Source organism: Rattus norvegicus, chromosome 1, assembly GCF_021556685.1.
Source record: "Rattus norvegicus strain SHRSP/BbbUtx chromosome 1, alternate assembly SHRSP_T2T, whole genome shotgun sequence".
Lineage (NCBI taxonomy): Eukaryota > Metazoa > Chordata > Mammalia > Rodentia > Muridae > Rattus > Rattus norvegicus.
The window spans coordinates 79,548,607-79,566,637 of NC_141534.1; the positions used below are offsets into that span (position 1 = coordinate 79,548,607).

Sequence of the window (18,031 nt, forward strand, 5' to 3'; positions counted from 1 at the left end):
AAGAACTGGAAGAGCTTGAAGGGGCTCGAGACCCCATATGAACAACAATGCCAAGCAATCAGAGCTTCCAGGGACTAAGCCACTACCTAAAGACTATACATGGACTGACCCTGGACTCTGACCCCATAGGTAGCAATGAATATCCTAGTAAGAGCACCAGTGGAAGGGGAAGCCCTGGGTCCTGCTAAGACTGAACCCCCAGTGAACTAGTCTATGGGGGGAGGGCGGCAATGGGGGGAGGGTTGGGAGGGGAACACCCATAAGGAAGGGGAGGGGGGAGGGGGATGTTTGCCCGGAAACCGGGAAAGGGAATAACACTCGAAATGTATATAAGAAATACTCAAGTTAATAAAAAAAAATGGGGTTCAGAGCTAAACAAAGAATTCACAGCTGAGGAATGCCGAATGGCTGAGAAACACCTAAAGAAATGTTCAACATCTTTAGTCATAAGGGAAATGCAAATCAAAACAACCCTGAGATTTCACCTCACACCAGTGAGAATGGCTAAGATCAAAAACTCAGGTGACAGCAGATGCTGGCCAGGATGTGGAGAAAGAGGAACACTCCTCCATTGTTGGTGGGATTGCAGACTGGTACAACCATTCTGGAAATCAGTCTGGAGGTTCCTCAGAAAATTGGACATTGAACTGCCTGAGGATCCAGCTATACCTCTCTTGGGCATATACCCAAAAGATGCCCCAACATATAAAAAAGACACGTGCTCCACTATGTTCATAGCAGCCTTATATAATAGCCAGAAAATGGAAAGAACCCAGATGCCCTTCAACAGAGGAATGGATACAGAAAATGTGGTACGTCTACACAATGGAATATTACTCAGCTATCAAAAACAATGACTTTATGAAATTCGTAGGCAAATGGTTGGAACTGGAAAATATCGTCCTGAGTGAGGTAACCCAATCACAGAAAAACACACATGGTATGCACTCATTGATAAGTGGCTATTAGCCCAAATGCTTGAATTAGGGCTAGACGGCTAGAACAAATGAAACTCAAGACGGATGATCAAAATGTGAATGCTTCACTCCTTCTTTAAAAGGGGAACAAGAATACCCTTGGCGGGGAAGAGAGAGGCAAAGATTAAAACAGAGACAGAAGGGAACACCCATTCAGAGCCTGCCCCACATGTAGCCCATACATATACAGCCACCCAATTAGACAAGATGGATGAAGCAAAGAAGTGCAGGCCGACAGGAGCCGGATGTAGATCGCTCCTGAGAGACACAGCAAGAATACAACAAATACAGAGGTGAATGCCAGCAGCAAACCACTGAACTGAGAACAGGACCCCCGTTGAAGGAATCAGAAAAAGAACTGGAAGAGCTTGAAGGGTCTCGAGACCCCATATGAACAACAATGCCAAGCAACCAGAGCTTCCAGGGACTAAGCCACTACCTAAAGACTATACATGGACTGACCCTGGACTCTGACCTCATAGGTAGCATTGAATATCCTAGTAAGATCATCAGTGTAAGGGGAAGCCCTGGGTCCTGCTAAGACTGAACGTGATTGTTGGGGGGAGGGCGGCAATGGGGGGAGGATGGGGAGGGGAACACCCATAACGAAGGGGAGGGGGAAGGATTAGGGGGATGTTGGCCCATAAACCGGGAAAGGGAATAACACTCGAAATGTAAATAAGAAATACTCAAGTTAAAAAAAAATAAAAAAAGAAATGTTGTGAATACATGGTAGAAAGAAATGGGAAATAGGGAATGTAAAAAAAAAGAATTAGGAGATTGAAGGTGATTATAAGAAGAGGTCATGTAAGTAAATATGTGAGAGATATGTAAGTAAAGCCAGTAAGTTTGTAAGTGGTAGACAAGGGGGAGATAGTAAATTCATAAATGACAGATAATAGTTGGGTGGATATGAGATAGGTAGATAAGCAAATAGATACATAAGCAATGCACAGATTTATGGTTGATGGATGTGTATATACATATAGATTTTGCATGGAAAATATGTTTGGGTATATTAATGGCTTACAAGCAGGGACGAATTTTACCATACAGGAAATGCAAATAGCTTCTAGAGCAATTTTGGTTTGTCCCACTAGGCCACAGGGTGTTACTTCCATTTAATTTATGTAGACACATTGCTACATCCGTCTACAAATCTTAGGACAGCCACAACAAGAGACCAATAGTGTAAAGATTTAGAAACTGTAACTTTTGTACATAGACACAATACCTTTGTGTGTGATATGCGTACATGTCCATCACATCAATTCTTTCAGATGAGGACTATACTTTCTCATATATAAAGGGAGAAGTGTAAGAAAAAATCCCCTGCCCAAGTGTGCACTGCCACTAATATACTCTTCATTCCATCCAGTTCTAATTCAAGAGCATCTGACAACACAGACTTTGCTTTAACAACTCCTTTGATTAAGAATAAACTCAGGAAGTCACTGAGTATCCAAGAAGGATCAGCTGGGATAATTGCAGCCTTGTTTACTCAAGCAGACATCATTCTCTGTGGTGTATTAACCTGTTTGGCCTGCTTTAACAAAATTTTAGGCTGGATGGCTGATAAATAGATGTCAGTTGTATAAAAAACCCAAGATCAAGGTTGCCAGAGTATATGTAGAAAGTTTGATTTCCTGGCTCATAGATACACCTTCTTCTTCATTTGTGTCTGTGTGCATGTGCCTTTATGAGTATAAGTACATCTTCAGGTGGTCTATCTACATGGAGACCAGAGGAAGATAATGGACCCCTAGATGCTGGGATTACAGTTGATTCTCAGACATGGATGCTGAGATCCAGATTATGTTCCTTATGACTCAGTGACAAGGGCTTTCAACTACTGAGTCATCTCTCCAGCCTTGTTGGAATGTAAAAGTGTTGCCATGTGATGGATGAGGCAGTAATCTCTGGGGCTTCTTTTATCAGGGCAGTAAACCCACTTATGAGGACTCATGTTCATGAGCCAATCACCCAGAGCTCCATGTCTTAAGATAGTTATCATGGTAGCACACTTAACGCAAATGACACTGACATTCAGACAAATCTACCCTTCTAATTTCTGAATGCCAACATCTGAAACAGCAGTAACAGCAATAGTTGAGAACACAGCCCTACCATAACTCCTTGAGGATGCAGTTTGGGTCTTTCAAAGCTTCACACAGAAGGTTCACTCCAGTATCTTCCAGGAAATTTGACCCCAGATCAAGCAGGGAGAGGTGTTTATTGCTCACAAGGGCTTCATAGAGATGGCCACAGGCAATGAATGTGAGACAGCAGTAAGACAACCTGGAAGAAGATCATATGTCAGCAGCTCACGTACTGTTGGAACATTCTCATGCCCTGCAAAGACTTTCCTGTTCTTCCTATTCTGAATTTCGACTTTGCATGAATGAATTTTGAAATGGGCTGATAAGATGGTTCTTGCCACCAAGTCTAAGCACCTACAGGCTAGCAGTCCCTCAGGAAAAGATGCCTTTCAGAGCCTGGTGTAAAACAGGGGACAACCTTCTTCACAACACTTTCCCAACTCTATTTGTCTTTGTCTGGAGAGGGTCCTTGAACTCAGTGGCTGGACTTGTGTGTCCTTGTCTAAAAAGGGATCTTGTACAGTGCTCCCTGCTAGGGAGCATAACTCAGCACATGCATTTCATTCTGGCTCCCCACCTGGATGGTAATAATTTGGTCCTATACTATAAGCAATCAGCACTTACTAATTCCTCAATGTCAGGACCAATTATCCCTTTCCACCTATACTATACCCCTAAAAAGTCCTTCTATGCCCTATTGCTTAAAGAATGAAGTAAACTTGTCTCACTGCAACAGTTTCTGGAGGTTATTCTATCAATATTCATGCCCATTTGAACCCTAATCTCTCCCTCTTAACCCCTTCCCTTCATGCTTGTGGTCAATACCCCCCAGGGAAAATGGGGCACACAAGATTGTGAACTCAATCCCACAGGATGGAAAGAAATAACCAATTCCCACAAGCTGTCTTCTGTCCTCTTTATGTGTACAAGTGTCCTCCCTCTCTAATAATGATGGAAATATTTTCAAAGAAAAATTTGAAAAACTGACTTTATAGGTCACTAAAGATATTTCCAAAATTGACTATTAATTTGCATGTCAATTTACTTGCAAAACAATCAACTAAAACTTCCACCCATATTAGAAATTTATCATCTTGCAGAATCCTGTTCTAAAGGAGCATCTTTCACTATTTTTTATTTCTCTTTTTGACTCTGTGTGTGTATGTTGTGTGTGTGTGTGTGTGTGTGTGTGTGTGTGTGTCTGTCTGTCTGTCTGTCTGTCTGTCTCTGCATAGGTACACATGCATGTGGAGGCCAGAGGACATCTCAGATGCCATACTCTGGAATACCATGACCCTGCTTTGAGATAGGCTCTCTCATTTGCCTAGAACTCTAGTGACTTGGATGGTGGTCTAGTAAGCCCCAGGGATCCTGGTGCTTCCATTTCTTCAGTATGACACTACCCACAGCTTTTTTCACATGGGTTCTGGTTATCATACTGAACTCATGATATTTGAGTGGCAAGTGTTTTTACCAACTTAGATATTACTCCAGCTAAATCCTGTTATTTTAAATATTTCTCCTAGTCCTGTTACTTCTATGAGATGAAGCCTAGTACTTCAAAGACTAAATATTTAAGACAATGCATGACCAATAATAAAGCTCTTTATAATTAGTGGTAACCAAGTGTAGTTTTAATTAACCAACTATACAACATCACGTGGTAATTAACTAATCAAATAATTGTGTCTTCTTTTTTTTTTAAGATTTATTCATTTATTATATATAAGTACACTGTAGCTGTCTTCAGATGCACCAGAAGAGGGCATCAGATCTCTTTACAGATGGTTGTGAGCCACCATGTGGTTGCTTGGAATTGAACTCAGGACCTCTGGAAGAGTAGTCGGGTGCTCTTAACCGCTGAGCCATCTCTCCAGCCCTTGTGTCTTCTAATGTCATTTTCCCTTCCTCTTCTGAAACATCCTTCAACTTTTTATAGTGCATTTTTCCTTTTCCTTTACAAGTTTTATTTCAGGGCTGGAGAGATGGTTCACTTGCTGACCTTGTAGAAGACTTGGGGTGCCATTCCAAATATCCACATAGCCCCTATATTGTGGAGCTCCTTATCTCCTGTAACTGTAATTCCAAGGGACCAATGACCTCTTTTGGCTTCAGCAGACTCTTGAACTAACATGGTACATATAAATTCATGCAAGCACACACACTTACATACATATGAAATTTATAAAAAGATTTTATAAATCTTTACTTAATACTAAGCATTTCTAATTGATAAATGGAAATTTTTGATGCTCCAAAACATAAAACGTTTTAAAATCCCTCAAATAAGAAAATTACAGAATTGTGCTCATGTAACCAGCCATGATACATTCAGGTCAAAATGTAAAGACACTGAAAATATTGTATACAATCATGTGCATATGTAAACCCAAGATGTGTGCATAAATTATATACAGTGTACAAATAAATTTCATGGTTAAACTTAGGAACCATTACCAACTCTCATAATATGAAAATATTTCAAAAAATTAAATGAAGTATGAAACACTTCTGATCTCTTTGTAAGTAGTTCTTGGGAGAGATACTTAGTCTGCACTAGTGTTCTTTTATAAGCAGATCTCTTTACAATGATCAATATTCCATGTTCTTACATTTTTATGCATGCCATATCTATAAGATGCACATGTAATTATTACTAGTTGAATACCTGATCACAGAGGACATAATAATTTGTGTACGTATACTCTTCCTCTTCTACAAACCAAGGTGTCTTTGAGCACATTCTCCATCCTAAGGCCTTTGATTGATATAATTGTGGTATGGCTTCCCTGGGACCATAGTCTGGTAGTCTTCTGCCATGAGAAATAATTGTCAACCTCATGGCAGGAGATAGCTTATAGTGATTTAGGTAAGACGTGAAAAGCCATGTCTTAGAAATGAATCAGTTTTTTCTTATTTATATTCTCCTCTGCCTAGTAACCAATCTCTTTCCAGATACAACATCTTTACTCATGATAAGAACGTTTTAGTTTTGTAAACTAAAAATAATGCATAGGAAGTTTCAGAACTAGTCTTGACTTGTCTGAATTTAGTCTCATGATATCTCCGCTTGTATTTACTCCACTTACTGGTATGGCAACTGAAACATGGAAAGTGATTGAGTCTAATGACACAACCCATGCTCTCTTGTATGATGCTTGGGCTCATGTGCAGATTTCTGCAATAACTCTGGGGTATATTCTCTCAAAACAACTTACATCAGTGTCTCAAGGACACAGCTTGGATCCTTCAGCATTTCACACAGTGACATCACTCCTTTGTTCTTCAAGGGATTTTCAACCAATGAGAGATGTTTCACTTTAGAGTTCATAAGGGAAGTAGCAATTATGCCACATGCCTCACTTGATATGTCACATTTACCCAACCTACATGTGAGAAACATGTCACAGGTTAGGAATAACATCTTTAGGTGATCCATGTAAGACTGTTTATTACTGGCACAGATACCATAGATCCTAATAGTAATTCAGACATACATCATAGTCTTATAAAAATTATAAGCATAATTGTGTGGCTATGACTGTGAATTTATAGAGTTCTACTGACTGGGTATAAGCTCAAAGGTAATGATTTTCAACTGTGGGTGATTTTACTCTCTAGAATCCATTTGGAAATGATTGGTGATATTAATGGTTGTCACAACAACCAACAGACAGGTAGGATATTACTTGAATGTTGTAGGTAGAAGCCATGGCCTTTAATGCCCAGATAGATACCATCACTAAAATATGATTTGTACTCCAGTAAGTTCTGATTACCCATATGAATAAAACACGGGCCTGCTCATTTACTTCTTTGGTCTCTCACAGTTACCCTCTCATCTAGATTTCAGGTATCAGTTACTAAGCCCATTTCATCTAACCTGTGGTCCTAACCAGCCAGCTACATGTTGACATTCTTACATCCTACTCCTTGTGTTTAACTTTCTGAGAAGGTCATACAGCTTAAAGGTTGTTCTCACATGCCAGTTTAGTATATGATAAAGAATAATAGAACCAGTCAGAGAAACCATATTCTTGGAAAAGATCTAGAAGGATTCTGAGCACAAGAACCTTTGCCTCATGGATGTAGAGTACTCCACATGGATATATTTGCCAAACTAGAAGACTCCTGCTCTCATTTCATTCTACCACTGTGATTACATACTTACTCTGACCAAAACAAATGGAAATGGTTTGGTTTACACTTCCAAGAGTCAAAGCATCATAGAGGAAGTCAGAGCATGAAGCCTCATGAAGGAGCTGCTTGCTGGTTTATAATTATCTAGCTAGACTCTTATAAAGACTAGAACCACCTGCCCACTGATCCATGCTTACTCATCACAGACTGTGCCCTTTTTTGTAATTATAAATCAAGATATTCCCTCATCAATATGCCAAAATATCAACCAATAAAGACAATTAGTGAACTAAGGCAGTCTACTTTACAGTCCAGTTGACATTTAATGCTAAGCAGCATGAACACTCTGAACTCTGGGGACTTTTTTAAATGCAGGCTTTACCCTGTAAGCATGATTGGCTAACACCAAATTGAACTTTTTGCTGAGGATTGGGGATGAGAATGCTAGTTACAGAAAATGGTGCTAATTTGGTTCTTCAGGGGACATGCTACAATGTAGTAGCCCACCAAAGATCACCTCATTATATTGGAAGTTTATCCTATTACCTGGAAAACATCAAAAGGTTAGAAGCTACTTGTCTGGAATCGAGGCAACAGTCCAAATATCAGAGGAAATGGTTCTGTTACCCCCACTAAACACTCATGAAGTTATAAAGGGTTGTAATTTCATTACACAGCTGGAAGAAAATTACCAATGTTAGCATACTGCCTAAGTCACCATATCACAAACACCAATGGTCTTAAATGCACATTGGAGTTGTCATGTTGCTTATAAATATCGGACCATCAGTATCCTGCCAACTTCTTCTCATTCTTATGCCATTCCTACATATCACAGTTGTGTGACTGCCTACTATTTTTTTCTCTAGCCTCCTGTTAATGGCATGTGGAAGTTTTATACATTGATTGTTTCTGTGCTGTTAAGCGTTTACCAAGCACCTCTGCAAGTTGACCTCTGAGTACTAAGAGGGGCCTATCTCACACATAAGTAAATAAATGTAATAAAATACAGATATGCCATTATGTTGGTATTCAAACCATTAGAAAAAAAAGTTATCAAAAAGCAAGCGAGAATTTTTAAAGAAGGGAATGGAAACCAATAGAATATAAGTGAATGTGTCCCAAGTACATTATAAACATGGCTGAAAATGTCTTAATGGGGTAGTTAGAGATACAGATCAGAAGTTAGCACTTGCTGCTTCAATGTAGGACTAGAGTTCTATTTCAGACACCTGTAGCTCACAACTTCATGTAATTCCAGCTCCAGGAGACCTGATTTCCTCTCCTGGATTTTGAAGGCACCTGAGCATATGTATCTTCACACACAAAATGGTCAAAATGAAACTAATTTTGTACAACATGTTTTAATACAAAGCAAAACTTTGAAGGTTAAGCATTCAAAGTGTTTTTTTTTAAATTTGGCTTTCAATCCAGAAGAAACCTTATTAAAGTAGGCTGAAAAAAATTATGCCTATAGTCATTTGTAGCAATAAAAATATAGTTATGTTTTTGAGTGTCTGTATATAAAATAACAACTACTTTTCTTCAAATCTAAAAAAAGAAAACTGTTTTTAAAAAGTACAGAAGAAAGAGATTCAGAAGAGTAAGTTGTTCCTACATTACATTTTAGGCATTGCTATGCTTTGTACTTTACAGGCACCTTAAAGATTTGTGTGGGAAAGAACTGCTAGACAGGCACTGCTTGGAGATGGTGGAGCCTTTAGAAGGTGTGTTCTTGAGAAGGTGTAGCCTTAATAGGAGGGAGGTCTTTTGATTATCAATGTCTCAACAGGGATGTAGGATCCTGGTCCCTTCCTTTTTTTTCTCCTTTACTTCCCAGTCATGAGTGAGTGGTTTGTTTTGTCACATGCTCCCACCATGATTTATAGCTTTCCAGTGGCCTAAATACAACAGGGACAATAATTATGGACTGAAATTGACGAGATAAAATAAATGGATATCTCATAATTGTTACTAGTAATAGAAAGTTAGTGAATATATTGAAAATATTAAAATTTCATATTATTACTCATGTATAGTTCTATCTGTAAAATTTTAAACTTGGGTTAGAAAAGAAATAATAATTTCTTCCCATGAATATTAATGAAAAGTTAATGTTTTTGCACTCATGATATATATTTCCAAATATAAACTGAAATTGTTAAATGATGGCAAGTCTTATGGGGCTGGACAGCTGGCTCAGTGGTTAAGGGCCCTGGATGAACTGCAGAAACAACAAGACAAGCTAACATCAGAGAAAATCTGATGGCAAGCTCAGGAACCTAAGCAACAGATACCAAGACTACTTGTCATCATCAGAGCCCAGTTCTCCATCCAAAGCAAATACTGGATATCCAAACACACCAGAAAGCAAGATTTAGATTTAAAATCACATTTTATGATGATGATGGAGGACTTTAAGAATGATATAAATAACTTCCTTAAAGAAATACAGGACCACACAGGTAAACAACTAGAAGCCCGCCCCACATGTGGCCCATACATATACAGCCACCAAACTAGATAAGATGGATGAAGCAAAGAAGTGAAGGCTGACAGGAACCAGATGTAGATCTCTCCTGAGAGACACACCCAGAATTCAGCAAATACATAGGCGAATGCCAGCAGCAAACCACTGAACTGAGAATGGGACCCCCGTTGAAGGAATCAGAGAAAGGGCTGGAAGAGCTTGAAGGGCTTGAGACCCCATATGAACAACAATGCCAAGCAACCAGAGCTTCCAGGGACTAAGCCACTACCCAAAGACTATACATGGACTGATCCTGGTCTCCAACCTCATAGGTAGCAATGAATATCCTAGTAAGAGCACCAGTGGAAGGAAGTCCTGCCAAGACTGAATCCCTAGTGAACAGGATTGTTGAGGGGAGGGTGGTAATGGGGGAGGATGGGGAGGAGAAGCCCAAATAGAAGGGGAGGGGGAGGGGCTAGGGGGATGTTGGCCCGGAAACAGGGAAGGGGAATAACAATCGAAATGTAAATAAAAAATACTCAAGTTAATAAAGAAAAAAAAGAAAAAAGAAATACTCAAGTTAATAAAGATAAAAACAAAAACAAAAACAAAAAACATAGAAGCCCTTAAAGGGGAAATACAAAAATCCGTTAAATAATTACAGGAAAACACAACCAAACAGGAGAAGAAATTGAACAAAACCATCCAGGAAACAGAAACAATAAAGAAAGCACAAAATGAGACAACTCAGGGAATAGAAAAAGAAGGGAAGAGATCAGGAGTCATAGATGCAAGCATCACAAACAGAATATAAGAGATATAAAGAGAGAATCTCAGGGGCAGAAGATACCATAGAAAACATTGACACAACTGTCAAAGATAATGTAAAATGCAAAATGCTCCTAGCCCAAAACATACAGGAAATCCAAGACACAAGGAGAAGATCAAACCTAAGGATAATAGGTATAGAAGAGAGTGAAGACTCCCAATTTAAAGGGCCAGTAAATATCTTCAAAATTATAAAAGAAAACTTCATTAACCTAAAGAAAGAGATGCCCATAAACGTACAAGAAACATATAGAACTCCAAAGAGATTGTACCAGAAAAGAAATTATCTCCTGTCACATAATAGTCAAAACACCAAATGAACAAAACAAAGAAAGAACATTAAAAGCAGTAAGGGGAAAAGGATAAGTGACATATAAAGGCAGACATATAAGAATTACACCAGACTTCTCACCAGAGACGATGAAAGCCAGAAGACCCTGGGCAGATGTCATACAGACCTTAAGAGAACACAAATGCCAGCCCAAGCTATTATATCCAGCAAAAGCCTCAGTTAACATAGATGGAGAAACCAGGATATTCTATGACAAAACCAAATTTACACAGTATCTTTCTGCAAACTGGACCTACAAAGGATGATAGATGAAAAACTCCAACACAAGGAGGGAAACTATACCATAGGAAAAGTAAAAAAGTAATCTCCTTGCAATGAAACCAAAAGAGAGACACATAAACATAATTCTAAATACAAAAATAACAGCAAGCAACAATCACTATTACTTAATATCTCTCAACATCAATGAACTCAATTCCCCAATAAAAAAGACATAGACTAACACACTGGATATTTAAAGAGGACCCAACATTTTGCTGCATACAGGAAACACACTTCACAGACAAAGACAGACACTACCTCAGAGTAAAAGGCTGGAAAACAACTTTCCAAGCAAATGGTTCAAAGAAGCAAGCTGGAGTAGCCATTCTAATATTGAATAAAATTGACTTTCAACAAAAAGTCGTCAAAAAAGATAAGGAAGGAAACTACATAGTTATCAAAAGAAAAATCAACCAAGATGAACTCTCAGTCCTAAATATATGTGCTCCAAATGCAAGGGCACCTACATTCACAAAAGAAACCTTACTAAAGCTCAAATTACACATTGCACACAATATTATTTCACACAATAATAATAGGAGATTTCAACACCCCACTCTCATCAATGGACAGGTCATGGAAACAGAAATTAAACACAGACACAGTGAAACTAACAGAAGTCATGAACCAAATGGATTTAGCAGATATTTATAGAATATTCAATTCTACAACAAAAGCATATACCTTTTTCTGAACACCTCATGGTACTTTCTCCAGAATGGACCAGATAATCTGTCACAAAACAGGCTTCAACAGATACAGGATCAGGTCACCACAGACTAAGGCTGGTCTTTAATAACAACAATAATGACAGAACGCCCACATATACATGGAAGTTGAACAACACTCTACTCAATGACAATTTGGTCAGGGAAGAAATAAAAAAATTAAAGACTTATTAGAATTTAATGAAAATGAAGATACAACATACCCAAACTTGTGGGACACAATGAAATCAGTGCTAAGAGGAAAACTCATCTCTGAGTGTCTGCAGAAAGAAACAGGAGAGAGCATACATCAACAACTTGACAGCACACCTAAAAGCTCTAGAACAAAAAGAAACAAATACACCCAAGAGCAGTAGAATGCAGGAAATAATCAAACTCAGGGCTGAAATCAACCAAGTAGAAACAAAAAGGGCTATACAAAAAAAAAATCCACAAAACCAGGAGTTGGTTCTTTGAGAAAATCAACAAGATAGATAAACTCTTAGCCAGACTAACTAGAGGGTACAGAGAGTGTATCCAAATTAACAAAATCAGAAATTAAAAGAAAGACATAACAACAGAATCTGAAAGAACACAAAATAATCAGATCCTACTACAAAAGCCTATATTCATCAAAACTGGAAAATCTACAGGAAATGGACAATTTTGTAGACTAATACCAGGTACCAAAGTTAAATCAGGAACAGATAAACCATCTAAACAGCCCCACAACTCCTAAAGAAATAGAAGCAGTTATAAAAAGTCTCCCAACCAAAAAGAGCACAGGACTAGATGGGTTTAGTGCAGAATTCTATCAGACCTTCATAGAAGACCTCACACCAATATGATCCAAAGTATTCCACAAAATACAAACAGATAGAGCACTACCAAATTCCTTCTATGAAACCACAATTACTCTTATACCTAAACCACACAAAACACCCAACAAAGAAAGAGAACTTCAGACATACTTCCCTTATGAATACCGACACAAAAATACTCAGTAAAGTTCTTGCAAACCGAGTCCAAGGACACATCAAAACGATCATCCATCATGATCAAGTAGGCTTCATCCCAGGGATGCAGGGATGGTCCAATATATGGAAAATATCAACGTAATCCACTATATAAAGAAACTCAAAGATTAAAAAACCACATGATTAGTTCATTAGATGCTGAGAAAGCATTTGACAAAATTCAACACCCCTTCATGATAAAAGTCCTAGAAAGATCAGGAATTCAAGGCCCATACATATCCATAGTAAAAGCAATATACAGCTAACCAGTAGCTAACATTAAACTAAATGGAAAGGAACTTGAAACAGTCCCACTAAAATCAGGGTCTAGACAAGCCTGCCCACTCTCCCCATATTTATTCTACATAGTATTCAAAGTCTTAGTCAAAGCAATCAGACAACCATTGGCGTTCTAAGGGACACAAATTGGAAAGGAAGAAGTCAAAATATCACTATCTGCAGATGATATGATAGTATAATTAAGTGACTCCAAAAGTTACACCAGAGAACTTCTAAACCTGATAAACAACTTCAGCAAATCGCTTGGGTATAAAATTAACTCAAACAAATCTTCCTCTACTCAAAGGACAAACAGGCTGAGAAAGAAATAAGAGAAATGACACCCTTCATGATAGTCCCAAATAATATAAAATACTTCAGTGTGACTTTAACCAAGCAACTGAAAGATCTGTATGACAAGAACTTCAAGTTTCTGAAGAAAGAAATTGAAGATCTCAAAAGATCGAAAGATCTCCCATGCTCATGGATTAGCAGGTTTAATATAGTAAAGATGGCCATTTTGACAAAAGCAATCCACAGATTCAATACAATCCTTATCAAAATTCCAACTTAATTCTTCATAGAGATTGAAAGAGCAATTTGCAAATTCATTTGGAATAACAAAAAGTCCAGGATAGCAAAAGCTATCTTCAACAATAAAAGAACTTCTTGGGGAATAATCTTCCCTGACCTCAACCAGTATTACAGAACAGTAGTGACAAAACTGTATGTTATTGGTACAGAGACAGGCAGACAGATCAGAGGAATAGAATTGAAGACTCAGAAATGAGCCTACACACTTGATGTTTGATAATGGAGGTAAAACCATCCAATGGGAAAAAAGATATCATTTTCAACAGGTGTTGGTTCGCCTGGAGGTCTGCATGAAGAGGAATGCAGATAGGTCTATTCTTATTGCACTGTACAAAGATTAAGTCCAAGTGGATCTATAGCACCTCCACATCAAACAAGATACACTCAAAGTAATAGAAGAAAAAGTGGGGAAGAGTCTCAAACACATGGGTACTGGGAAAAACTTCCTGAATAAAGCACCAATGGCTTATGCTCTAAGATCAAGAATCAACAAATGGGATCTCACAAAACTGCAAAGCTTCCGTAAGGCAAAGGACTGTCATTAGGACAAAATGGCAACAACAGATTGGGAAAAGATCTTTACCAATCCTTCATCTGATAGAGGGTTTATATCCAAAATATACAAAGAACTCAAGAAGTTAGACTTCAGAGAGCCAAATGACCCCATTAAAAATGGGGTTCAGAGCTAAACAATGAATTCTCAGCTGAGGAATGCCAAATGACTAAGAAACACCTAAAGAAATGTTCAACATCCTTAGTCATCAGGGAAATGCAAATCAAAACAACCCTGAGATTCCACCTTACACCAGTCAGAATGGCTAAGATAAAAAACTCAGGTGACAGCAGATGTTGGCCAGGATGTGGAGAAAGAGGAACATTCTTCCATTGTCGGTGGAATTGCAAACTTGTACAACCACTCTGGAAATCAGTCTGTAGGTTCCTCAGAAAATTGGACATTCCACTACCTGAGGATCCAGCTATACCTCTCCTGAGCATATACCCAAAAGATATTCCAATATACAACAAAGACACATGCTCCACTATGTTCATAGCAGCTTTATTTATAATAGCCAGAAGCTGGAAAGAACCCAGATGCCCTTCAACAGAGGAATGGATTCAGAAAATATGGTACATGTACACAATGGAATATTACTCAGCTATCAAAAACAATGACTTCATGAAATTCATAGTCAAATGGATTGAATTAGAAACTATCATCCTGAGTGAGGTAACCCCATCACAGAAAAACACACATGGTGTGCACTCACTCATAAATGGATATTTGCCCAAAGCTTGAATTACCCAAGATGCAATCCACAGACTACCTGTAGCTCCAGAAGGATGGCCAAAATGCGGATGCTTCAGTACTCCTTAAAAGGGGGAACAAAGGGTGTATTGAGGGAAAGTTTAGAGCAGAGACTGAAGTAATCACCATTCAGAGCAGGCCCCACATGTGGCACATATATACCCACCCACCAAAACTAGATAAGATTGATGAAGCTAAGAAGTACATGCTGATAGGAACCTGATATAACTCTTTCCTGAGAGACCCAAGCAGAGCATGTCAAATATAGAGGTGAATGTTAGCAGCAAACCCCTGAACTGAGAAGAGGACCCCGGTTGCAGGAATTAGAGAAAGGATTGAAAGAGCTGAATGGGCTTGCAACCCCATAAGAACAACAATGCTAACCAACCAGAGCTTCCAGGGACTAAACCACTACCCAAAGACTATATATGGACTGACCCATGGCTCCAAATGCATATGTAGCAGAGGATGGCCTTGTTGGGCACCAATGGAAGAAGAAGCCCTTTGTCCTGTCAAGGTAGAACCCCCAGTGCAGGGGAATGTCAGGGTGGTGGTGGTAAGGGGGTATGCAACGGGGAACACCCTTATGGGGGAGGAGGAGGGGATGGGGTTTTATGGACAGGAAACCGGGAAAGGGAATGACATTTGAAATGTAAATAAATATATTCAATAAAAAAAGAAAAAGAGCCCTGGCTGAAAGAAATCTTTAAAAAAAAGGGAGAGGGGGGCTGGAGAGATTGTTCAGTGGTTAAGAACATTGATTATTCTTCCAAGGGACCTGAGTTTAATTCCCAGGAGCCATATGGTGGATTACAGCCATCTGTAATGAGATCCAATGCCCTCTTCTAGTTTGTCTGAAGAGAGCAACAGTGTATTCATATTGTCTAAAAAAATTTGGCTTTCTGTAGAAGAATGCAAATTGGTCCATTCTTATCTCTTTGTACAATGCTCAAGTCTAAGTGTATCAAGGACCTCCACATAAAACCAGATACACTGAATCTAGTTGAAAAGAAGGTGGGAAAGAGCCTTGAACATATTGGCACAAGGGAGAATTTCCTGAACATAACTTCAATGGCTCAGGCTGTAAGATCAACTATTCACAAATTGGATCTCATAAAATTAAAAAAGCTTCTGTAAGGCAAAGTAAACTGTTAATAGGACAAAACAGCAACCTACAGATTTGGAAAAGATCTTTATCAACCCTATATCTGATGGAAAGGTAATATCCAATATGTACAAAGATCTCAAGAAATTAGATTCCAGAGAACCAAATAACCCTATTAAATATGGAGTACATAGGTAAACAAAGAGCTCTTAATTAAGGAGTCTTAAATGGCTGAGAAGCACTTAAAGAAATGTTCAGCGTCCTTAGTCATCAGGGAAATGCAAGTCAAAACAACCCTGAGATTCCACCTCACACTTGTCAGAATGGATAAGATAAAAAAAACTCAGGTGGCAGTAAATGCTGGCAAGGATGCAGGGAAAGAGGAATACTCCTTCATTGTTGGTGGGATTTTAAGCTGGTACAACCACTCTGGAAATCATTCTGGAGGTCCCTCAGAAAATTGGAAATAGTTCTACCTGAAGATCCAACTATACCCCTCCTGGGCAAATACCCTAAAGATGCTCCAACAGGTAACAAGAACACATCTCCACTATGTTCATAGAAACCTTATTTAAAATACCCAGAAGTTGGAAATAGCCTAATGTACCTCAACAGAAGAATATATACAGAAAATGAAATGTAGTCCATTTATACAATGGAGTACTATTAGTTATTAAAAACAATGACTTCATGAAATTCACAGGCAAATGGATGGAAGTAGAACATATCATCCTGAATGAGGTAACCCAAACTGAAAAGCACGTACATGGTGTGTACTTACTGATAAGTGGATATTAGTTCAGAATACCCATGATTTAACTCACAGACCATATGAAGCTTAAGAATATGGAAGACCAAAGTGTGGATGCTTCAATTCTACTTAGAAGAGAGAACAACATAATTATGGGAGGTACAGAGGAGGGGGGAGGGGGAGGCACAATCAGGTACAGGAAGAGACAGAAAAGAAGTCCAGAAATTGAACAGAAACATATAGCAGTGGTGGATGGGGAACTGGAGGTATTCACTAGAAAGTCTCAGATGTTAGGAAAGCAAGAGGCTCCCAGGACCCCTGGATAACATTAGCTGAACTACCCAACATAGAACCTGTAGTGACCATCTCCAGATGGTCCAGATATATATATATATATATATATATATATATATATATATATATATATATATATATATATATATAGAGAGAGAGAGAGAGAGAGAGAGAGAGAGAGAGAGAGAGAGAGTAGAGGATCGCCTTTTCTGGAATCAGTGGGAGGGGAGGCCCTTGGTCCTGTGGAGGTTTGACATCCCAGCATAAGGGGATGCTAGAGCAGTAAGGAGGGAATGGTTAGGGGGTGGGGGAGCACTTTCACAGAGGCAAAGGAGAGGGTGGATGCGATGGAGGTTTGTGGAGGCGAATCCGGGAAGGGAGAAAACATTTGGAATGTAAATAAATAAAATAACCAACAAAAGAAAAAGGAAGAAATATAATTGACTTTCTAATTGCAGACAAGGATGTCAAAATTGTTCAGGCTGGCATTGAACTTAATATTGTATAGACCAAGCAGACCTTCAATTGGCATTTTGCCTATCCCAGTCTTCTGAGAAACTAGTATTATAACATTGTTTTAAATTGACTCTTAAAATTGATCCCACACTTATAAACAATATTGTAAAGAAACCCCTGAGTGTGGAAGATGCATCAACTTACAGTAGTTCCTCTACTTTGCATGTTGAGCGTCTCAGAGCAGAGCACAGATTCTCAATCCTACTGTTGGAGAGGTTGGTGCCATACAGGTTTAGGTATTTCAGGTGAGGTAGCTGAAGAAGGGTGTGAAATAGTGAACCATCTCCAAAGTTAGTCATGAATGAACACCTGCAGAATGAGACCAAATGTCACATG

The 18,031-nt window shown here is 38.8% G+C and overlaps 1 protein-coding gene across 2 annotated transcripts in view; it reads right to left on the reverse strand.

Annotated features, from left to right (window-relative positions):
• The window catches only part of Nlrp9 (NLR family, pyrin domain containing 9), a 50,544-nt gene that overhangs the window by 13,780 nt on the left and 18,733 nt on the right, over window positions 1–18,031 (reverse strand). For both annotated transcript variants that reach the window (XM_087651954.1, NM_001169149.1), the window contains 3 exons: window positions 17,840–18,004; window positions 6,295–6,462; window positions 3,105–3,275 (listed from right to left, as the gene is read on the reverse strand). In XM_087651954.1, the coding sequence (XP_087508080.1) occupies window positions 3,105–3,275; window positions 6,295–6,462; window positions 17,840–18,004 (504 nt within the window). The remainder of the gene's footprint in view (window positions 1–3,104; window positions 3,276–6,294; window positions 6,463–17,839; window positions 18,005–18,031) is intronic.